The following is a 25,121-nucleotide window of genomic DNA, read 5'->3' as shown; positions in this document are numbered from 1 at the left end:
TGCGTCAGATTTACATTCCAGATCAACAGGTCTTTAAAATGATTCAGACATGAGACAGAATTAGATGAGAGAACAAGTTATTATACAGGACAATATTGTTTAGGGCTTATTTACAATACTCTTGCGCCACTTTTGTGTTACTTTTCTCATGTTGAAAGTGAAGCAAAAGAGGCGCAAGGGACTTGTAAATAAGGTCTTTTATTTCTAATGCATTTAATCGGAGGCATTGTATATCTAGGCCGCTCTGCTTCCCTTATGTATACACTGACCAACAGAGTTCAGAACTTGAACTCATCTTTGGTTGTACACGGAAGAGTGGACAGCAGCGTCCATAACTTTAAAAGAGAAACAAACGATGTGAGAGAGAAAGAAAGAGAGAAAACAAAATTAAAACTGTGAGCGAGAGAAAGTTATAGATGGAGCAGTTAATAGTGGAGAAAATACTCGTAGCTCACCATTTTGCCTTGGTTGTGTGTCCAAGCACGTGCTGGTGCATGGTGCACCCTCCAGTTAAGTGATCTGAAATATAGTATATAGAGTTAGTCATAGTATAGTACATACAAAAGTGGCGCAAGGGGCTTGTAGATTTGCCTCAAAGAATGTTGTAATCGATCTATTGTCACTGCTCGGAGGTAATTGTACATTCCTACGCAGTGAAGCTTCTGTACCCTACCCACTGTCTCCTTTCACAAATGATTTGTCGTTGTTTCGGAAACAAGCATTTTTTGCTCACGTTGTGCCATTGGCGTGATTCAAAGAGGGTGCACAACGTGTCGTAGCAGCCTTCTCAAACGTTGTTACGATGGCCAAGCATCATCGCAGAATCCTCGAATGTTACGTTTTAGAGGTGTTGGTGGGGAACGCCAATTTGTGAAACACAACCTGTAAGATAAAAAGGAAGTTAACATTGTGTGTAATTTTTTTCTATCAAAGGAGAGAGGAAGGGAGAGTGACTGCAAAGAATATTTGAAGCTCAACTTTCGGTCACCAGTGTGTTTTTCACCACGTGCTGGGACATAATGCACCCTGAAGCTCTACATCTATAAGATAGTAAAAGAAAGATGTTATGATTGGTAATTGTTACTAACTTAATGTGGAGTTGAATAACATCACCCTTTCACACACTTTTCTTCTCATATTTAAAATAACTATTTGTATAGTTTATATTTTTTACGAAATTGGAAGTACCCTTTCCTAATTAGTGTTTAGTTCGATACAGGTGCCAGCTTTTTAGTGGCAGATTACTTTGACGTTATACGTTAACATTTGTGAATCTTTTTGGCTGCATACAGTATAGAAAGTTTAAAAAGACTTTAAATGTATAAAGATGAACATTAGCGCATCATAACAGCAATGGTAAAAATTGTAAAGTTAATTTGCAATATTTTTTACATGTTTTCAGGGTTTTACCCATCGTGTACATAAGACAGTCACAACTGTTCAAAACAATTTGTAGTGGCAAGATAACAAACATAATTTTAAATTCACAAACCTAATGGAAATATCGAACTATACTATGTTCAAAATTTAAGCTGTGCTTTTTTATAAAAAAAACATTCAAAGCCAAAACAAGGTACCGAGTAATCCGAAGTTTATGACACCACTAGAGTATTATACATTTTCTATCATGAAATGTTAGAGTCAAATCTGATAACTCTATTAGGTCTATTGTAATTTTCGGCTGACAGCATATGGAGAGCAGTCAGTGGATCTGGTGTGTCGAGCTGTTGACCTCTATCTGGGATAGTGCATGGGCAGGAATACACAGCTTGTGGCGACCATTACGTCCCATGTTTGACACATCTGTATAATGAACTAGAACAGGGGCAAATACAAGTTTAGTGTTATTAAAAAACATGGAGAGCGTGCTAAAATTCAACATTAGGCAATCGATTACATGCGCAGTGCATGGGGAGGAAGCAGCACGTGGTGCACTAATTAAAAAATGAAAGGCGGCAGGATTAACCAATTTGCCCAGAAACAACGGCTACCAAGGCAAGTTATTTGATATAAAAGAGCTTGAAACTGTGCTAAAATACACTATTGCAGAAAACATTACTTTTGCAATGCATGGGGCAAGTTACGCACTATTTACACTAGGAAAACTACTTCGCATTAACTTCAACAGCACATAGCACACTGCTGCGGGAACAGCCACGTGGCGCTTGGCAAATTAAATAAATGCAGCAGGATTAAGTTATTTGCACAGAAGAAAGGAAAGCAAATCAAGTTTAACGTTAATAAAAAAAATATGGAGAGTGTGCTAAAATACAACATTAGCCAATCGATTACATGTGCAGTGCATGGGGAGGAAGCAGCACGTGGCGCACTACTTAAATAATGAAAGGCAGCAGATTTAAATTTGATTTGCCCAGAAACAACGGCCATCAAGGCAAGTTATTCGACATACAAGAGCTGGAAACCGTGCTAAAATACACTATTGCCGAAAACATTATTTTTGCAATGCATGGGGCACGTAACGCAGTACTTACACGAGAAAAACTAAATCGCATTAACTCGAATAACACGTAGCACACTGCTGCTGGAGTGGCCACGTGGCGCTTGGCAAATTAAAGAAACGCAGCAGGATTAAGTTATTTGCACAGAAGAAAGGAAAGCAAATCAAGTTTAACGTTAATAAAAAATATGGAGAGTGTGCTAAAATACAACATTGGCCAATCGATTACATGTGCAGTGCATGGGGAGGAAGCAGCACGTGGAGCACTACTTAAATAATGAAAGGCGGCAGATTTAAATTTGATTTTCCCAGAAACAACGGCCATCAAGGCAAGTTATTCGACATACAAGAGCTGGAAACCGTGCTAAAATACACTATTGCTGAAAACATTATTTTTGCAGTGCATGGGGCACGTAACGCAGTACTTACACGAGAAAAACTAAATCGCATTAACTCGAACAACACTTAGCACACTGCTGCTGGAGCGGCCACGTGGTGGTTGGCAAATTAAAGAAACGCAGCAGGATTAAGTGTTTTGGATAGAAACAAAGGTTACAAAGTCAACTTTAACAATATAAAAAAGCAGGAAAGCGTGCTTAAAAACAGAATTGCCAAATCGAACAAAAATTTGCATTTATGCGGTACTTAAAGATCGTTCAGATTAATTAACTTAATTACCCTTAAAAAGTGCTCACCTAGGAAGAAGTGGATACGAACACTATCAATGGCTGTGACTGCGGAATAGGAAAAGTGCGAGAAGGTTGGAAGGTTATAAATGCTTTGCAGAACGATGATTGGTTGAGCATGATGTCACTCGGTGTGAGAGCTTTGATTGGGCATGTTGTAATTGAGCATGCGCAAATAAAATGAAATACGTTAGGAGTACACGGCCAGATGGTGGGACGTATTGTGCGCATGTGCAACATTAACACGCATGTGCTACCACAAACATGCATGCGGAAAGTGAAGGCTACGCCTAGGGGGTAGACACACAGATGGGATTCGGATATAATATCTCATTGTCAAATTTTAAAATACAATAATATTCCCTAAAAATCACTACTGTAACCAAAACGCTTTTACTCATCTGTTTACAGAAGATGTCCCAGGAAGTGGCGTAATACGTACATCTCGCATATGCGTCAGGAGTCGCGACGAAGTCGCATAGCAAACGCGTTGGAAAAGTTGTACCCGTCGCACACCCTACGTGGATCCTAGACAGCGACCCTAAAATGAGAAAAAAAATAATACAAATAAAAAATAATAATAATTTAAGTACATTATAAACAATATAAAATAAAAATTCATTTTAATCTAAAAAAAAATGTGAAATGTAATTAAAAAATAACATTTCTAAAAGTAAAGATTTTTAAAAAGTAGTTAAAAAATATTCAAAAAAATAACAATAAATATATCCAAAAATTATCATTTAAAAAAACCTTGGAAATTCACTGAAAAAAAACATAGGTTTCACACCTGTTATAGTTAGGAATTAGCATTAAAAAAAAAAAGGAATTCAATGAAAAAACCATAGGTTTCAGGGGTGTTCTAGTTAGCTAGACATTTCACTCATATAAAACAATTGAAATTCCCCTGTTATAGTTAGTTGTACTAACTATAACTTGTGCGCCCGCAATCCACTGCTGATGATGTCACATATTACATCATTCATGACATGGTCAGTGACATTGCAAATTGCTTTTCCACAGGGGGAGCAGCATCTTAGATTCAGCTCCCCCTGTGGAAAAGCAATGCCGGCTTCCGCAGGACGCGGGGAAACAGCGGGACCGTGGGGGGATTGGGGACCCCTCCCCCCCACGGTCCCCAACGGAGAGGGCCAGCCCCGGGGAATGGGGTCCCCGGGGCTATTAGTGGCCCGGGAGGGAGGGGCCACGAGGCCCCCCTCCCCATAATGTAAAAAATGTATATAGAAAAAATGAATAAACACAGGCCGGCCCCTGGGGGATTGGTTCACCGGGGCGATAAATGGCCTAAGGAAGGGGGCAAGGCAGCCCCCCTCCATATGATAAAGATTAAAAAAAAAAAAGGGCCATGCCCCGGGGGATAAGGTCTTCGGGGCTGATTATGGCCTCTGGAGGAGGGCCACGCGCTCCCCTTCCTGAATTTTTCAATTTAATAAATAAATTAGGGGGCAGGCCCTGGGGGATGGGGTCCCCAGAGCTAAAAAATTAGAAAAAGAAGGGGGGGGCTACACAGCCCCCCTTCTTAAAAAAAAAAAAAAAAAAAAACCTGCAGTCTGCAAACACGCCCCTGGCACGTTTGCAGATGGGGAACGAATTCCCCTAGAGGACTGGGGGGTCCTTGGGGCCAAACTAGCCCACCAGGAACCTCCAGTATGTGCCAGGGGGCTGCGTTGCAGAGGTGTTATGAGGCCACGCCCCTTTTTACACCTCTCTGCAACACAACTCTGTGGCGCTTAATGGAGGTAGCTGGTGGGCTAGTTGCACCCCAGGGACCCTCAGTATTCAAGGGGAGTTTATCCCCCAACTTTAAACGCACCACGGGGTGCGTTTGCACAGTGGTGAAGGGAGGGGGCGGGGCCTGTGGTGACATGTCTGCAAACATGCCCTGAGGCACGTTTTAAGTTGAGGAATTAATACCTCTTCAATCCTGAGGGTCCCTGGGGGCCAACTAGCCCACTAGGTAACTCCAGTAAGCGCCATGGAGCTGTGTTGCAGAGTGTTGTAAAAAAGGGCGTGGCCTCTGAACACATCTCTGCCACGCAGCTCTCTGGCGCATACGTGAGGTACCTGGTGGGCTAGTTGGCTCCCAGGGACCCTCAGGATTGAGGAGGAATTAATTCTCCAACTTAAAACGCTCCACAGGGCGTGTTTGCAGACATGTCACCTCAGGCCATGCCCCCTTCCTTCGCCATTGTGCAAATGCGCCTGTGGTGAGTTGTAAGTTAGGGAATTAATTCTCTTTCAATACGGAGGGTCCCAGAGGGCCAATTAGCCCAACCGGTATCTCCAGTATGTGCCAGGGAGCTGCGTTGCAGACAGGTGTTCAGAGGCCACGCCCCTTTTTACAGCTCTCTGCAACGCAGCTCTTTGGCGCTTACTGGAGGTACCTAGTGGGCTAGTTTGAGCCTAGGGACCTTTAGGATTCAAGGGGATTTAATCTCTCAATTTAGAATGGCCACAGGCCGCGTTTACACAGTGGTGAGGGGACGGGGCGTGAGGTGACGTGTGCAAACACGCCCTGTGGCGCGTTTTAAGTTGGAGAAATAATTCCCCTTCAATCCTGAGGGACCCTGGGGGCCAACTAGCCCACCAGGTGCTTTCAGTAAGTGCCACTGGACTGCGTTGCAGAGAGGTGGTGCAGGCCGTGCCCCTTTTTACACCTCTCTGCAATGGCGCTTACTGGAGGTACCTAGTTAGGTAATTTTCCCCTAGGGACCCTCATGATTCAAGGGGACGTATTCTCCTAACTGCCACAGTGCGTGTTTACACAGTGGGGAAGGGAGGGGATGGGGCCTGACGTGACGTGTGCAAACACTCCCTGTGGCACGTTTTAAGTTGGGGAAATAATTCCCCTTAAATCCTGAGTGCCCCTGGGGGCTAACTAGCACAACAATTGCTTCCAGTAAGCGCCGCTGCGTTGCAGAGGTGGTCCAGGCCGTGGCACTTTTTATACTTCTCTGCAACGCAGCTACGAGGCGATTACTGGAGGTACCTAGTGGGCTAGTTGGACCCTAGGGACCCTCTGGATTCAATGGGGCTTAATCTCCCAACTTAAAATGGCCACAGAGCGTGTTTGGACAGTGATGAAGGGAGGGGACGGGCCTGAGATGACTTGTCCAAACACGCCCTGTGGCGCGTTTTAAGAGGTAGTTTTAATCCCCCTGCCCTATTATATACTAGGGGCTTAGAGGAGGTCCTGCTAATCACAGGGGGACCCCAACGCATAGTGTTCCCTAGTGTATGTAGGTGTTTTCACTGTATTTTAAGTGTCTTTTAACATAGCACTGGCTCTAGGACCGGTTAGTCAGACTCCGTTACCACCAGTATCCGTCTGAAAAAAAATTGAGGGTACAGAATGATTTTGCAATAAGGCTTCTTTCTGCTCTTCTGTTTGTTCTTTCTGCACGTTTTCCTTCTTCTGTACTTTTCTTCGTCTTTGAGGACTTCTGGTGCTTCTTTCTGCATTTCCTTTTTTTCTTACTCTGCTTTTTCTCTTCTTTCTTAACATGTCCTATCTCTGTAGGCATATTTAGAAATTATTTTAAAAACCTTTGAAATTCATGAGTTATGTCACTGACCATGTCATGAGTGATGTAATATGTGACGTCACCAGTAGTGCATTGCCGGCGCGCGAGTATAGTTAGCTGAACTAACTATAACGGGGGAATTTCAATGGTTTTGTACGAGTGAAATGTCCAGCTAACTAGAACGCCCCTGAAACCTATGGTTTTTTCAGTGAATTTCTAAGGTTTTTTAAATGCTAATTCCTAACTATAACGTGCCTGAAACCTATGTTTTTTTAGTGAATATGAATATATATATATAGTATACACACACACTAAATAGATTGGGCATTATATTTGCAGTTCATTATGGAAAAGAGTGGTTTGCAAAGAAACTATGCGAAAACATCTATTGTTATGTTAATAACATTTATTAAGCGCTTGTATACCCTGAGAAAAAACACGACTAGAAGAAGCTATTAATTATAAAACCGCCAAGTTCTAATATTCTGACATGTAGACTGAAACATGCACTTTCAACACCAGCAGCAGCCAGCCAGTTAACTCCCTGGTGATCAGCAGTTTACTACAAGGTTCTGATGTGCAACTAGAGTGCTTACATTCTAAATTTATGCAACTCTGACTGCCATCTTGATGGAATCAAAGTGGAAAAGTGCAAGCATTTTCTACTGAGGATACTGCAGTACATGAGGAGATTAGGGAGCTTCATAACAAATTAGTCCCCCCAGGATGGCCATCAAAGAGAGAAGAGCTCAAATGTAGCCCAAGTATAACCCAATGATATGTGTACAAAACTTATTTTTTTTTTTTTTTTTCCAGTTTTATATAGCGCAGACTTGAACTGAAGGTATTGGAGTGGTTTACATGAGCATTAGTTACATTACACTAGGCCACATTTCTTTTGGGCTTTAGGCATGGGGAGATTAAGTGATTTGCCCAGAATCACAGGATGTCGAGCTGACGCTGAAACAAGGACCTGGTTTCCCAGTTGCAAAGTCTGCGGCTGTGGCCATAACGCAAAATATAATCAAGTGATCAACTGGTTAAAAAACATCAAGTTAGCAAATAATTTAAAAGATCTTTTTCGCTATTTGAGAACTCAGAAAAAATGCCCTCATTTTAGTAATATACAACACTAACCATAATTTGTATTGGAATAAGAGCCTCTAGTTTTTATCATTTCTAAAGGAAATGCTTTAGGTATTACAGCTTTGATTACATCAAGATGACTTCAAGTGTTCCACATTTTTCTAATATATAGAATGTTAGTAGTCTAATTGTTAATTAGAATGCTGTGGGGAGGCAGATGTCAGGGCCACGGACTCCGATAATTGCGGTCAGGGAGGGTTGTGCAGAGGCAACCAGTTGACCATGATGGGCAGGCCGGAGGGAAAGTGGCAACACAATGGACCATGGAGGGCAGGGAGAAAGGTTGCATGGCCAACAAACCAACCATTATGGGCAGGCAAGGGAAGCCATGGGAATATAGCAGACGCAGAGGGCAGAAGGTGGCAGTAGCAGGTGCAATGGAGCGTAGGGGCAGCACGCTAAGCACATAGGTTTAAGCAGGAGGGCAATAATGGGGCATAGAATTGGACAACGGAGTGCAGGGGAAGTGGGCAGGGACATCAAGCTAAATGGTGGGCAGTGGCATCACATTGGACCATGCAGGGCAGGAGGAAGTGGGCTTGTGCATGGACTCTGACAATAGAAGGTAGGGAGGAGATGGATGGGGCAGCAAGCTGGCAGTTCATGGCAGGCGGGAAGGGCAGTGGGAGAACAACTGGCACACAGGGCTGTAATGAGGGAGCAGGGGCATGAACCTGGACAATGGATGGCAAGGAGGATGAGGGAGCGGGAGCAGCAAGCTTGGGTAGGGGAAAAACTGTGCAAAGCCCTTCTTCCTGCTCTCCCTCCCCCGCAATAAATTGTGATGGGCATTTTAATTAACGTTAAAAAAAAAAATCTAGACTAGAAAGTGACAGATGTTATAGTTGGGAAATTAAAAAAAAAAACTAGAAATTCACTAAAAAACAAAGGTTACAGGGACGTTATAGTTGGGTTCAGACTTTACACACACACAAAACCATAGAAATTTAAATGTTCTAGTTTGTTATTTGAAGTAACTATAACTCGTGCCCTAAGATAACTATAACTCACAACCTAAGGTAACTATAACTCACGCCCTCTCCATGCACTGCTTATTACCCCAGTTATTACATCACTCATGACACTTTGTATGACATCATTGATAATATCACTGTTGTATTTACAATAAAATTTTGATGAGGACCCTGCGCATGGCCAGGATGCAAGTTCTAGTTACCTTTGTGCACGAGTTATCGTTACTTTTAATAACTCGAACAGCTGGATTTCTATAGTTTTGTGTGTGTAAAATCTGAACCAAAATGTAATGTCCCTTTGTTTTTTCGCGTGTGTGTGTATGTATATTTGTGTGTAGGTATGTATATATGGTCGCTCTCATCTCTCTTCGCTCTTTCTCTCTCGTGCTCTTTTTCTTTCTCTTTCTCTTTCTCTTTCTCTTTCTCTTTCTCTTTCTCTTTTTCTTTCTCTTTTCTCTTTTTCTCTTTTCTCTTTTTCTTTCTCTTTTTCTCTTTTCTCTTTTTCTTTCTCTTTTTCTCTTTTCTCTCTCTCTCTCTTCTCTTTTTTTCTCTCTTTCTTTTCTCTGCAACTGGCAGTGGCGCCGCCCCCCCCCCCCCCCATACTGGCAGTAGCCATTGGGTAGTTATAGTTAGAACTTTATTTTTCATAGGAAGAATTATTTTTTCTTTTGCCAATATCTTTGGCATTGCTTGATGAATCTTTACTAAATGTTCAAAACGTGTACTGTGGTTGGCTCAGCTGCTATATTGAAGCTTTCAGGTTGATCCACCAAGTGGGGGTCGAGAAAAAGGGGGTGGGGGGTCCCAAAACCCTTTTCCCTATTCTATGTCTATGGAGATATTGTATTTTCTGAACATGACTACAGCCCAAACCATTGAATGGAATAACACCAAATTTGGCAGAAAGCTAGATAGTGAGAGTGCGCAAAATTCTTGACTGCTTTGCTAAACGTACGTATGAATGTATGTATGTAATACCTTCTGCCAGTCGTCAGTAGGTAGTTATAGTTAGGACCAAAGTTTTCATTGCAAAATTGTTTGTTTTGCTAATAACTTTGGCCCGCTTGACGAATCTCTACGAACATTTCACAAAACTTCCCCTTTTTGCTTCAGCTGCTGTGTTGAAAATTTGGGGTGATCCATCAGGCGGGGGCCGAGAAATAAGAGGGGTCCCACAATGCGTTTTCCCCATGTTATGTCTATAGGGCTTTTTCATTTTTTGTACATGACTACAGCCTGAATTGCTGAACGGAGTTACACCAAATTTGTCAGATAAGCTAGATGTTGGTCCACAAAGTGTACTTTTTGTGATTTGGTGTAAATCCGTTCAGTAGTTTGAGATATCTAACTGAAAAATTATAGATATCTGGGGATTCGAGTCCTTGTAGTGAACTCGCCAATCCTACTAAAATTTGATTGCCTGCCAACACTTCAACCAGGAAGTGTTGGCAGCCATCTTGGGACTCTGCTTGAAGCTGGCCCCACTGCGGTTAAAAATCATTTTTTTATTTTCAATTTTGCCGCAGACTCACGGACGGATCTGCAAATCCACGCTAAAATAATTTTTTGTTTTGTTTTAAAGACTGAGGCCAGGGGCCGAAATGTGTTGGGCAGTTTGTTGGTTGTGGTTGCTTATGAAATAAACTCATTGATAATCTCTCCAGTGTGCGTGACGTTTCTTTTGGGCGTTGAACCAGTTAAACGCGAGATCACACTTGCGAGCCGCAGCACCGAGTTGCGACCTGAAGGCGAAGCTGAATATATACATATATTGCGGGTGTGTGTGTGTGGGGGGGGGGGGTTCCCAAACTGTGGTAGAGCAAAAGTGTCCTCATGCAAGCACATATCCATATTACCAGAGGTCTATGGCTCTTAAGATCAATGCTGCCACAATCTCTTGCTCAAGGACAGGATCCCAGAAGGCTAGGATACCAAACAACTAGGTATCTGATGACCATTCTGCCAGGTAGCATTGTGGCACCATAGAGCCCTTAACATATAGAAGGACCACCTTGAAGGTGTATTTGGCCTCCTGACAGCAGAAACAAATTGGACTGTCTCTCCTCCTGCAGGGCCAGGCACCCTCATTTTCTCTCTCAGCAGGTAAGCAAAATGACTTGTATGCTCTATAGGCAGACCAGCCACTCCTCCAGCAGAACATGCACACTTCAATGGCTGTCCCTTCACATCTGGAAAAATTGCTGCTAGACAGACACCAGCCCCCTTCACCTCTGGAAGAATTGCTGCTAGACAGACACCAGCCTTGGTTGCACAGACTGTCTTAAAGTATTCTGTGCAGCACTCCCTCCCTTTGTCAAGGAGAACTTGATACTGTAGCAAAGCGGGTGTTTTGAAAAATACTTTTATACACATTTACCAGACAGCAGATGTTGATCTCCTGCCCTATGCTTCAGAACTGGTTTGTCAATGTTTTTTTTCAGTGCTATATCCAGGCTGCTGTCCAGACAGGCTTTATGCAGATTGACAATTCTCACAGCAGGTAGCATGGGGCTAGCTCCAAACAGGAATACACAAGGCATTGGCACAATGAGATGCAAGCTCTCTGCACCTGTTGGTCATCAGCCTTCCTGATACAGCAATCTAAGACAGGCATGCAAAAGGGCAGACCTTTCCTGCAAACAATCCTCACCTTGAACAACAACAGTGCAGTTCTACTTCTCACTCCTACTGTCCACCAAAAGGTAGTGCGCCCGGACTCACTCTACCCCTAGATTCAATCTAGTCTAGATGATGAGGGGCGATACCCTGAAACCAGTCCCAGGATGCTTGTTTCTGGTCTAGGGAAGACCTGGCTTAGCAATTCGGTTGACTGTTCCCATGAGGAGCAGGGTCAAGGCTGATTTGCATATGGCTGGGTCTAAACTGGGGTGGCATTGTGAGCAAAAGAACAGTGGATTTAACCCAGATCTCTTGACTGGGGATGAATGTTTGATTTGTTCTGCATGCCGTCCATAGTTTGTGTGTCTTAGGAAGACCTAAGCTACAGCCCTTTGCTGACAGTCTTTTAATAGAATTTCTAAAGGAAACCTTGTCCCTATTTTACTCCGGGCCGGACTCACCCTAGCGGGCACCTGGCATTTACCCGGTGGGTTGCTAGGGTGGGTGGGGGTTTTGGGTTCTTGTGGGGCAGTTTATGCTACCGGGGCGGGCAATATTGGCCCTCTGTAACAAAATCGACCGAAACCGGCCCTAGAAAACAGCCTCTGCCTCAAATTTTTGAATGTATTACTTAATGTAACATTGTTATCAAAATATAATTAAACTCCATTTAATAAATTCTATACAACCCTTTTAATTAATGCATAATAAAGCCATTTTCTTTACTATGTGTAAATTTATTTTTTAATTTAAAGTCGAGAAAAGTATTTTTTCATTTAAATGAATTAAAGCCTTAATTCAAAATTAAGTTAGTTGTGCTCAAGTAGGTTTTTAATTCTACATTTAAAATACATATATAAAGCTAATTTTAAATTGCATACAAATTTTCACTAATTTATTATGACGCGTTATAAACATTGTTTCAAAATCAACATGAATTGCCCCTATAGTCCTCTATAAACATCTCGACCGGATTATGTGATCTCTTTATGGTAAATGTAGAGAAAAAAATAGCAAACGTTTTTCTTAAATATTAATGTAAATTAATTGCATATATTTTAAATGTAGAGCATACTAAAATGCTAGAGTACTATTAAATTAATTTTAAATTGAACCTTTAATTAATTGAAATATTTGTGAGCTTATTATGTCTCTGTATTAAGTTTGTCAGCTCACCTTCCCTTTAGTAACCCATGAGTCATCTTCTCAGGTCTGGTTGATAGATCAGTACTGGAAAAATTAGGTTAAGAACATAGACTTGTTAGAAGTCACCTTCGAGTAGTAAGACTGCAGAGCAACCCTAGTCTCCAATTTGATTAGGACTTCTTTGCCATGTCTCTGGTCTATTATGCTTTGTGACGTATGCTGTAGTACAATAAACATTATGGGCAGGAAAAGCTTGCTTCTCTAGAATCAACACATTGCTAGATTAATGAGACCTGTGTTGCTAATCAGAAATGTGCGATAGTGCGCAAAATCTGTAGCAACCTATTTATCCGGGGCCTGGACCAATGAAAATATCACTTTTGCAGGATGGTCTCTTATGAAATATCATTTGTAATTTCAGTAGTGATATTGTAGTCTCAATATGACTGCCAAACTTCCCAAAAACTCACTTAATCACAGTGTTTGCTATAGAGACAAATGGCCGTTCTGTCAACTTGCATGTTTACCTTAGTTTCAAAATTTTACTTTTAGTTCACTTTGGGAACCAAATCATAATTTACATGCAAATGAGTGATGATGATATATTGTGAAAAAGGATTTCCTTGCTTGTTTTTAGGGTTGTTCTCAGACACTGAATACTGAGTGATATTGTAATTGAAGGATAAAATGAAAGTTAAATATTGCCTTCATTCATATAAATGAATAAAGTATATTTGTAGATGTCAACATTGTCCGATATGTTTTATTTTTAGAATAATGGGTAATAAAGTTAATGTATGGCAATCTACAAATTGTACTCTTTACTGAATTCAGGGTTTTGTCTGTTTGTTATAAATAAATAACGTTGTTGTGTGAATTTAAATAGTCAGTCATAAAAATACTAAAACAATCCTTTAGCAACCTTGGCAGTAATTGCTTAACTAGAAAAACTAATGGGAATTTTTTTTAAGCTTTTTATTTAACCTCTGTTTTTGAAAGCTCAAAAGATGCCTTTTTTTAACTAATTACTATTTTTGAGTTATCCTTTATATACAGAATATGCATTTTGATATATGCACAAGATAAACAATTTTCCTATTTTTATATATTCAGAAACCGTATATATTTTTATTTTCTATTATGACAATGCACATCTTAAGAAGGGAAGAAAATAACGTGGATTTGAATTGGGTATGATTAATAATAGGTTTTAAAACCATCTCAAATGTCAAGCAGTTTTAGAACTGTGTGTATATGCCCTCTAGTGTTAAATCCTATATGAATAGATCGTTTTAGTTAACAGTTTAAGCCTTAAGACCCTTTGGTAATTTAGTTATGTTTGTACTCTTTACCTTCTTTCCGAAATTTATGGTGTTAAAATCTGCAGGGGGTAATTTGATGGCTTTTGCACAGTTAAAATCATGGACTTTGAAGCCGTCTTCTACTCAAGAGATACGCGTATCATTTTACATTGGGTGCTTTAAAAAGAAATGTTCATACTTATCTTGTTATACAATTCAAAATTGAAGAATACTTTCATGGCCTAAGTTTTAATCTCTTGCAAGAAGGCTGTTCTCCTGGGTCATACAAGCACACATCAGGGCTTGACTATGAAGGATAAGGGCAAGCTTTGACAAAGCTAGTAGGTTTGGGGTTACCTGCCTTCTGGACTGGTCAGTGCTTGTTTTGTTAGCCATTGTTTTTGTAAAACATCATTGTTCTGGATACTGCTGAACCTGCACCATTTTTTTTTTTAAATGGCTATAAGCAATAAAAAGAATACATTGTCAAAGTAGTCCCTAGTACTGAAACAAACTAGTATGTGTGCTTATATGCACTTTTGTAAAAGAACAGAGTGCCATCACTCGCAGTAGTTACCCAGTAACTGAAGTGGGTTGATCCTGTGCCCCATGCTGTGTGCTATAACTGGTGGAAGAGAAAAGCACAACAGGCTATTGGATGGAGAGGGCTAGTTGAAAACCCTTGTATTTAGGTTGTTTATATCCTTGTAGTAAAATCAAAATGTGTTGACTAACGCCAGGCCTAAACATGTAACATGAAATGGACCACTTGGTTTACAATAGAGAATGTTAGATCAAAGATGTATATATCATAGCAAAATCTGCCACTCCAACTGTGACTGATTGTAATTTATTTTCATTTTCAGGTGCATAAACAGAAAGCCTTACGACCAAACGTCATCAAACCTGCAGCACTGTGGCGTAATTCTATCAAGTCTAAGGAAGGAGAAGATCCTCGAAAGCTCTTACCTGTGCACAGGAGGCCAATTCATCCAACAGAGGATGGTGCTGGGACAAGCAAAGACCAGGATCACCAACTTGCAGGGCAATCCAATCTTCGACTGGGAAATAGGGAACACATTTTTAAAGCTAAGCCAAGTTTCTTCCCACCTGTACATATAGACAGACAAAATCACGTCCTGAATGACATCATTAAACTGGAAAAAGCTGACGTCCCATTGGAACTTAGTAATTACATCCCCAACCAGCCAATAGCAAATCCAGAACTAGAACAAACTGGTGCTAGGGAAGAACAGATTGTAGCAGACAACAGCTGGCTCCGTCTTCCTTCTCATCTCCAGCCTCGTGTCCTTGAGCCAGATATTGTTAGTGATCATACTTATCCCAAGCAAGAACAAGAGGTGAAACAAGGGGTTGTAAAAAGGCTGTTCCCTGAAATTATCTCACCATTTTTGCAACCGGACCCACTCCATAATGTCCCATTAGGCCCTGCTTTATCACTGTTTACTTTTCCCCAAGAAGAACAAGGCTTAAATCCAGAAGGACTAGAAAATGAACAGCCTGGTCCAGCCTTCCCTGATCAAGCACCACATGAACCTGAATCCCCAAATGGTGAAGAAGTTGCCAATGTGCCTGATAAGGAGCAGATTTCACTACTAGTTAAAGAAACGGTAGGTGTTCTACCTCTCTGAGTCACCAAGGCAAATGAGAATGCATGTTTTAGCTCCTTTTTTACTACATAAATGTTATGGTTGTAACACTGTGTAAATGAAATGGTCAATATTAAAATTTGCATTGAGGTACTAAGTTTTCCGAACAAATGTTCTGTTTTATTTGTCTGCATTTGAGGCCTTATCTGATAGACATCTAGCGGCAGATTCCTTCTCTTTGAATTTCCCAGGCATCTGACTGGATCTGGAAGATTTTTATTTGAGCAATACCCCTTTATGCCAGTAGGTGACGTCAGTTGGCTCAGTGAATGTTTGCATCGTCCACGCCAAATGTGACGTCTGCATCACCTATAGGCGCGACCTCGGCACGCTGACGTCCGTTCTTTAGTTTTTGTGCCAGTCAAGTGCTGATATGTGAAAAGAACCACAATCTGTCACTTTTTAATTGTATTTTTCGACCTTTTGTCGACCACTTTTTGGTGTGTAGGAATGTCTTCTAGTAAGACTTCGGGGTTCAAGCCGCGTGGCGCTTGTCATCACGCAATGTCTGTGACTGACCCCCATTTGGTCTGCCTATGGTGCTGGGGGCGACCATGACTCCCCAAGTCATGCTGCGACTGCCGGGCCATGGCATGAGGGCTTTGTGGGAATGGTCACTAAAGGTGATCGTGGCCCGGCATTAGACGCCATGCCCGACTCCTCGGAGAACATAGTCATGCTCGAGAGTAAGGTCCCGGTATCACCCCAAGAGTTCCAGGTCTTCTTCACCCCAGTCAGTGTTGTCGGGGTATTCAGCTAAGAGACACAGAAAAACACAAGAAATCGAAGTTTGCTTCAATTTCTCCCCATCTGTCGGCAGGTACGACAAAAGAACATCACCGCTCAAAGCCTTGTTCTCTGGAACCTGTACTTTGGCCGACTTTGTCTCCCCGCTTTTCTGGGAGGCAGGTGGACCCCTGTTCAACTAAAGGAGTTTTATCCGGTCATGTGCCTTATTTTTGAGCTGCTTGACCCCTACGTCGCGCCTTAGTTGTCAGGGGGGACCTATGTGGTTATGTGCTGGCAGCTCCAGTGCCAATCTACACTCCCCACCCCCCATGGATCCGGAGATGGATCCATACTGGCTTTGGTCGTACCACTACGACCTTCCCCATTACTGGTTCTGACGCCGATGCTCCCGGTACCCCCCGCCGCCCCCCCCGCCCCTATTCTGATTCTTGACGATTCTTACCAGTGTCTATCCTAAACTTTTCCTGGATGGCTAGCATTGGGATGATTGAGAGGGGTCGCTGGGCCCTTTAGAAGACTAACCTTATGAGGAAATTGACTGGTATGAGGAATTGGATGAGCTCAGTGGTCTGTATACCTCCCTGGACACTGTCATGTTTTCTCCTACTACCGAGGCCATGGAGGAGGGTGCATCTTATGCAATGGTGGTGTGTAGAGCAGCTAATGTCCTTGACCTTCAGCTCACCACAGTGACGGTCAGGATTACCCTCTTGACCAAGCTGCTACAACCGGCGGCTTCCTCTTCAGAATCCTTGCTCTCATTCAACGAAGCCCTCACGGACTTCCTTCTGGGAACCTGCTTCAAACCCAGCACAGGGACTCCAGTGAACAAGACGATCTCCTGCCGCCACTGCTTTGCCCCAGGCTACCCAGACTTCCTCACTACCCTCCCAGCTCACCCACCCCAGAGAGCTTGGTGGTCCATGCCGCAACTTCCTATGGTGCATTCTCTGCCCCTCCCCCAGACCAGGAATCCAAGAGGCTGGACAGTTGGGGCAAGAATTTTTTTTTCTTCGGCCAGCCTTGCATTGCAGTCAGTGGAAAACCACATGCTTATTGGGCCATTATTCCCACTTTCTGTGGAAAACAGTTGTGTAAGTGCTGCCATGGTTCCCTGAGGAGAGCAGGGTCCTCCTCTCCGAAGCCATAACAGACTGGAGAGATGCAGATAAGTTTGCTATTCCATGTGGCTTAGACACACAGATTAACTGGGCAGAGCAAATTCTATGACGGTGGGTGTTAGTTGCCCCAGTATTGGAACTTTCTTAGATTCCCATGCTTTGTATCATTCCCCGTCGTCGGAATGGGAGCCTCGGTAAATAGAAAATACCATAGCAGTAGGTACAAAAGAGAAGCCTAGGCCTCATCTCATTTTGTAGCCTATCCGCCTCTTTTTGTAAAAGAGACCAAAAAAGTTGCAACAACAATAGCCTCACCCCATAGAACCTTCCTGAGAGAGCCTCAGCCTCAGATTTTCTACTGCACGTTGTGCTAAGGGAGTCTCCTCTGAGGTCTGCTCAATTTTCTTTCTACAGTATCAAAACAACCTTAATTTTCTACAAAGATGTTGGATAAAGAGAAGAAAGCCTTGTTCAAGGCTTGTGCTACCTGCTCAATGAAGCGTCTGTATGTGGATGTCAAGCATACAGATTGTATTTATTGCTTGTACCCGGACCACAAAGCTACGGAATGTAAGATTTGCAGGACCTAATCTACTAAAACATTGAGGGACAGAGAAGGAAGACTTCTGACATGGCTGCAAAAGATGAAGTTTAGAAAGGAGGTCATTACCAGTGACAGTGAAGATTCCTCTTCGGCTTCCTCTTCAAGAAGATCTAAAAAGAGGGGTAGTTCTTCCCCTTCAACATCTGCTGAGCCTCCTTCTAAGACCTCTCAAAAGGCCTCTGATAGGTCTTGTAGGTCTAGTCCCCGAAAATCTCCTCACCGAGGTGCAAATGAGAAAGTGGGATTGATTTCTGAGGTGGTTTCTTCTCAGAAGGGGTCACAAGAGCCTTCTGTTATCTCTCCACCTACTGGGAAACCAAAAGGTTTTAAAAGACCTAGTTCCCTACCTCAGGATTCGAAGTCTGACAAGAAAACCCTCTCGTCGACGGTGACATCTTCAGGTACGTCAACGGCGAAAATCCTTTAATCACCCGTTTCTGCCTCGTCAACAGGACCGGCGACGACGACAGCCTCGACGACTGGACGATCACTCTCTTCATCGTCGACGAGATTAATATCCTCGACGAGGATGACGCCGACGGTGGTGTCAACGATGGCAAAGACAACGTCGACGACGGCAATGACGACGTCTGCTTTGATTCTGACGACGAGCTAGTCGACGATGCCGTCAACGATTTTGCCTCCGTCGACAATGGTTTTGGCTCTGTCGATGGCGAAATCGTCGACTACCCCATCGGCGACGACGATCTCGTCGACGGTGCAAAAAGTAAGAATTTCAATAAGAAGACGCCAGATAACACCGGATATGACGTCCCCACGAAGACTGACACCCTTGCCTCCTGCCTTGCTTTTAGAGGAGGAGTTTTCAGAGGAGGAAGATGATTATGACGACGATGGTCCTTATGGAGATGCTTACAGTCCATCGCAGCTCCACGTAAAATACCAGGATTCTGATTCAGAAGGCTACTACGAAGAAGTGCGTCCGCCTCCTCCCAGAGAAAGAATTCAAGAGCAATCTCAACAGGGTATGGTTTCGATACCCTCTGCTCTGATAACTGACCTGCAAATGATGTTAATGGACTACAGAAGAAGGTTTCATTCCCAAACTCCTGAAACCATTCAGACGCCCCCTCCACCATTGCCACCTTCCACTTCATCTGAGGTTTAGCCAAGAGATCAAGAACCTGCGGAGGATCGACAAGGATTAACATCAGGGCAAGTGTATGGGGACAATGATGACGATTCCTCAGATGATGGAGGAAATGTGACAGAGGTCCCGGATCCGAATAGAGAATGGAACAAGTTCATTATCCCGGATCCACCTTCACCTTCACCGGATCCGGTAGATTCACCACCAGCTGACATCGGTGGTTTCCATAACCTCATGGAAAGGGCTTCAAAACCGTTTGGCCTGCCAGTTCCAACGGTTCAATCGGACTGCTTTCTTTATGATTTCAAAGAGCCATACAGAAAATCCATCCGCTCTATTCCCATCATAGAGCATGTTTGGTCTGAGGGAGTGAAGGTCATGCAGTCTCCAGCAACCGTCATTCCAGTCCTACCGCGGCTGGAGAAAAAGTACTGATGATAGTCCAGCGTGCCTAGTTGGTCAACTAAAGCCGGACTCTGTGATCTCCCAGGCGGCACAGAGGAAGTCTAAGAACCCTTCGGCTCCTCTGGCCTCTCCACCGGATAAAGAGGGTAGACGCCTGGACAATGTCGGCAAAAGATTCTCGTCAATGTCAAGCCTCCTGGTTCGTGCCTCCAATGCACTTGCAATTTTAGGACGATACGATCGCCAAATGTGGTGCGATATGTCTCCGTTTGTAGACCCGTTACCGGAGAGTGTTAAGGTGGATGCAAGGAAGATATTAAAAGGAGAGTGATCTTCCGCGGAAATAATTGACTGCGCCATGGACATCGCCACAACGGCTTTTAGAGCTTTAGCAGGTTCGGCTGTCCTCAAGAGACAGGGCTGGCTTTGGGCTACCTGGTGTCGCCCTGAAGTGCAAAACAAAATATTGGATTTGCCTTTTGATGGTGATATGCTTTTTGGAAAGCACATAGATGATGCCTTACAGGATATCAAGAAGGACACGGAAACAGCCAGGTCCTTAGGCACGCTTCAATACCGTATGGTGCCATTCCGAGGAGCGAAAGGCAAGGGTTATTCAAATAGAAAAGGATACCAACAACGTTATTCCTCGTATTCCCAATCATCTCAAACCTACAGGCCTCAGTACTCACAAAGGCAGGGCCAATCTGCTTCTTTCTCTCGGCATCCAACAAGAGGCCGTCAAGGTGGCCAGGGCAGAGATTCATCTAAGAGACAATAGCGGCCTTCTGGCTCTTTCTACTGTTCCTTCCCCTCCGGTAACATCAGTGGGGGCAGGATTTCTCATTGTCTGCGCAGCTGGGGGATCATTACATCAAACCAGTGGGTCCTGCATATCATTCGGTTTGGCCACACGTTGGTATTTCAACAGCTTCCTCCTTCCAGAGCTCCTCGCACCACCGAGGCAAAACATCTGCGACTTCTACGTCTCGAAGTCCACCAGTTATTCATCAAGGGGGCGATAGAACCTGTACCTCACTCTCAAAGAGGGAAAGGTTTTTACTCCAGGTTCTTCCTGGTTCGCAAGACGGAGGAGAAGTGGCGTCCAATATTAGATCTAAGGGAGCTCAACACCTATCTCATAAAGCTGTTATTCAGAATGGTCACCCTTCAGGACATTCTACGTCTTCTAAATCCAGGGGATTACATGGCAACTCTGGACCTCGAGGATGCGTACTTCCATGTACTGATCCATCCAGCTCACAGGCGATACCTACGCTTCACAGTAGCCAAGAGCCACTTTCAATTAAAGGTGCTTCCTTTTTTGGTCTCAGGTCCGCACCACGGATATTTACAAAAGTTCTTGCCCCAGTGGCAGCGTTTCTCAGAAGGCAATCCCTAGAGGTCTTTCCCTACCTAGACGATTGGTTGATAAAAGCTCAATCCTTTCAGGCAGCTTCCAAGGCAGTCAAAAGCTGCATTCAACTTTTCAACCAACTGGGTCTCCAACTCAACAAGTCCAAATCGGTCCTTCTCCCTTCCAGGTCGGCCAGGTTTCTGGGTTCCATTCTGGATACGAATCGCTGCAAAGCTTTCCCTTCGGAGGAAGGACAGAAAAGACTTATTCTATCCGCTCGTCTCTTACAAAAGAGGAAATCTGTATCAGTCCATCTCTACAAGTCCCTGCTAGGATCGATCGCATCTTGTATACCATTAATTCCACACTGCAGGCTTCGAATGCGTCCACTACAAGAGCAACTGGACAAACAATGGTGCCAGGTGAAAGGCTCATTCGACGACAGGATAACAGTGACACCAGTAATGAGAAAAGCAAGCAACTGGTGGACGATAAAGGACAATATCTCAAAGGGTTTAACTTTCAAGCTCTCCATCTCCCATGGTTCTGACCACAGACGCCTCACTGGAAGGCTGGGGAGCAGTGTTGCAGGAGTTGCACGTGAGCGGTCATTGAACGCCCGAACAGCGCAAGTTCCACATCAATCTGCTAGAACTCAGGGCAATTCACTTAGCTGTACAAGCATTCCTTCCGAGAGTTCAAAATCGCACAGTGCTGGTTCCCACGGAAAATACAACGGCCATGCACTATATAAACGAACCAGGCGGGACACGATCCCAGATTCTTTCAAGAGAAGCTCAAGAAATTTGGAACTGGGCGATTCTCCACAAGATTTTTCTTACAGCGGAACACCTTGCAGGTTCACTCAATACAACAGCAGATGCATTGAGTCGTCAAAAGTCAATCAGTGACGAGTGGAAATTGGATCAGGACATTCTCGTGGAGGTATTCTTAGTTTGGGGTACTCCGACCATACACCTGTTTGCATCACCAGAAAACAAGAAATGCCAATTCTACGCAAGCAGGGATCACCATCAAGGGTCATTGGGGAATGCTCTTTCATTTGTTTTCGCCTTTCCTCCGATACCCCTAATTCCGAGACTGATCAGGAAACTCAAGGTGGAACCTTGCAAAATGATTTTGATCGCACCAGCGTGGCCTCGGCAGTTCTGGTTCACGGAGCTTCTCCTACTCTCTCAAGATCAGCCAATTCACCTACGGCCCATACCGTCCCTTTTGACAATGTCTCCAGGTCAAGTGCTACATCCACGTCCGGGCCCACTCCAATTGACAGCGTGGCTCTTGAGCACAGAGAATTCCAGAATTTGAACCTTACTAAGGAGTGTAAAAAAATCCTGTCTCAGGCTCGTGCCCCAAGTACGAATAACTTACCGGGCGAAATGGAAAAGGTTCTGTCTCTGGTGCCAACGGCAGAATCTGCATCCATATACTTCAGCTTCGCATCAGATCTTACCTTACATTCTTTCTCTGGTTAAATCAGGTCTGGCTCATTCCTCTGTCAAAGTACATTTGGCGGCTATCTCTAGATTCAGGCGGACATCCTCAGGTCCATCTCTTTGGTCGGCAAGAATTATGAAGCAATTCCTAAAAGGACTCTTCAGAGTTTTTCCTCCAGTCCGGCCGCCGCCTCCGGTCTGGCAGCTTAACTTAGTTCTGGCTCATCTCATGAGAACCCCATTTGAGCTGATTGACAGAGAGGATCTTAAATTTCTTTCATGGAAGCTGGCTCTTCTTTTAGCCTTAACATCGGCTAGGAGAATAGGTGAGCTCCAAGCACTCACTATTGTGGAACCTTTAATGCAGTTCAAGAGAGACATTCTAATCCTTGGAACAAATCCAAAGTTTATTCCAAAGGTCCCGACGGATTTCCATTTGAATGAGCCGGTGGTTCTAAAATCTTTTTTCCCTCGACCAACTTCTCCAGCAGAAAGGTCGTTACATTCCTTGGATGTCCAGAGATGTTTGAAGTTTTATCTGGAACGCACAAAAAGCTTCAGGAAATCATCCCAAGTCTTTATTTCCTACAGTGCTCCGCGGAAGGGGTTTCCGCTTTCAAAACAAGGCATCTCTCATTGGATTTCCAATGCAATCCTTTTTTGTCACCAAGAAGCGGGCAAACCGCTGGAAAGACGTGTTCGGGCTTATTCGACAAGATCAGTCATCATCTGTGGCCCTTTTCGCAGGAGTCCCGATCAGAGACATTTGTAGAGCAGCTACGTGGAGCAGTACCCACACATTCACGAAGCATTACTGCTTGGACTCTTCAATTGGAAGCGAAGCTCCAGTTGGACAGGCAGTCCTGAGAAATCTTTTTCAGTGACAGGTGAGCTTTTCCTACAATCCTTCCTTCCTATATTGCACATTTTGTATCGCATACTGTTTTCCTTTCAATGGTGGCAGGTTATGTTTGTTTCCTATGATATCAAGTGTGATAGGATGTATTGATGCTCATGTAACAAAATGTGCTGTTATTGCTTACTGCTAGCTACTCTGATACAAAGCATGGGAATCTATGAAAGTTCCAATACTGGGGCAAGAAAACAAGTTACTTATCTGTAACTTTGGTTCCCCAGTATTGGTAACTTTCATAGATTCCCATGCACCCACCCTCCTCCCCTGGGAAAAGCTCAGCCTTTTACAGATGTAGTTACTGTTACACACCGGCTACGACAATCTGAGGCTCTGAGGCTCTCTCAGGAAGGTTCTATGGGGTGAGGCTATTCTGATTGGTTGTTGCAACTTTTTTGGTCTCTTTTACAAAAAGAGGCGGATAGGCTACAAAATGAGATGAGGCCTAGGCATAGGTTTCTCTTTTGTACCTACTGCTATGGTATTTTCTATTTACCGAGGCTCCCATCCGGCGACGGGGAATGATACAAAGCATGGGAATCTATGAAAGTTACCAATAGTGGGGAACCAAAGTTACAGGTAAGTAACTTGTTTTCATGCTGCGCCTGGCTGAGAAAATCTGCCTTTTCAGGGGATGTCCATGCTTCACTCATGGACATGCCCTTTGGATGGCACCCGTCTCTTTGGAGAAGAGACAGACATGGCGCAGGAGCGCCTTAAGGACTCATGGGCTACGGCCAAGTCCTTGGGCCTCTCAGCTGCCTCCTGCCCCCAGTCTGCCTTCCACGGCTATGGAATGGGCTTTCAACTGCCCCAGCCACTGGGCTGCACAAGTTTCACAAACCCTGCACAGACACCGGCATGGGTCGGAAAGGCTGAGGTCCGGTCCAGCCACCCCTCTCCCCCTGCCAGCTTCAGCCTTCACACCCGCCACCTTCAGCCTCCAAGACCTCCTAGTCTTGCCCTTCAAAAACACAGGCATTCAGTTGGTATCTGGATCCGCCATTACCTCCACTACTGGCAAAACCTTACTTCGGACAGGTGGGTTCTCCAGAGTATCCGACGGGGCTACTCCCTCCTGTTTGAGACCATCCCTCCTTTTCCTCCAGGTGGAGGTCATGGCTCTCTTGGCCAAGGGAGCCATAGAGAGGGTTCTTGTGCCAGACGTGGGCTGTGGTTACTATTCCCACTCCTTTCTGGTCCCAAAAAAGGAAAAAAGCACTTCGTCCTACTCTAGACCCACGAGCCCTCAACTACTTCCCAAAAAAGAAATCTAAGATGCTCATGTTGGCTCCGGTCTTGTCTGCTCTAGACACAGGAGACTGGATGGTAGCGTTGGACTTGCAGGACGGATATTTTCACATTCCTGTCATGCCTACCCACAGGTGTTACCTAGGATTCACGGTGGGCTAGGAGCACTTTTTTTTATTGCATTTTTCAAATGGGTCAAAACATAAAACAATGCATGAATACTCAAGGCTATGAGCACTTTAAGTTCACCGTGCTCCCTTTTGGCCTTACCAGCGCCCCTTGAGCGTTCACCAAGATGAGGCGGTGGTCTCAGCTCATCTGTGGAGATCCGGGGTGCCAGCCTTCCCCGATCTCGACAACTGGCTGTTGAAGGCAGGCTCATCAACAACGCCCAGGACAGCAAGGAACTTTTCAGCATCGTCAAAGAGTTCTCCAACTCCAACGCCGGAAACAACGACATCACTCCCTCGCAAAACCTCTGCTACTCACTCGCCGCGTTCTTCCACCGCAAGATCGCCGACATACACAAGAGCTTCGACGCACAGACCGCGCACCCTATCACCGAACCAACGCCCGCCACCACCACCCTCTGCAACTGGACCCCGCT

General features: G+C 44.1%; 1 protein-coding gene across 4 annotated transcripts in view; it reads left to right on the top strand.

The window, feature by feature from the left end:
- Positions 1 to 25,121, top strand: part of RNF216 (ring finger protein 216) — an 853,926-nt gene that overhangs the window by 98,741 nt on the left and 730,064 nt on the right. For all 4 annotated transcript variants that reach the window (XM_078665045.1, XM_078665046.1, XM_078665043.1 and 1 more), the window contains one exon: positions 14,742 to 15,506. In XM_078665045.1, coding sequence (XP_078521171.1) covers positions 14,742 to 15,506 — 765 coding nt within the window. The remainder of the gene's footprint in view (positions 1 to 14,741; positions 15,507 to 25,121) is intronic.

This window comes from Lissotriton helveticus, chromosome 10 (genome assembly GCF_964261635.1).
Source record: "Lissotriton helveticus chromosome 10, aLisHel1.1, whole genome shotgun sequence".
Classification (NCBI taxonomy): Eukaryota; Metazoa; Chordata; class Amphibia; order Caudata; family Salamandridae; genus Lissotriton; species Lissotriton helveticus.
The sequence above is the reverse complement of the archived record's forward strand: the minus strand, read 5'-3'. Positions and strand labels throughout refer to the sequence as shown.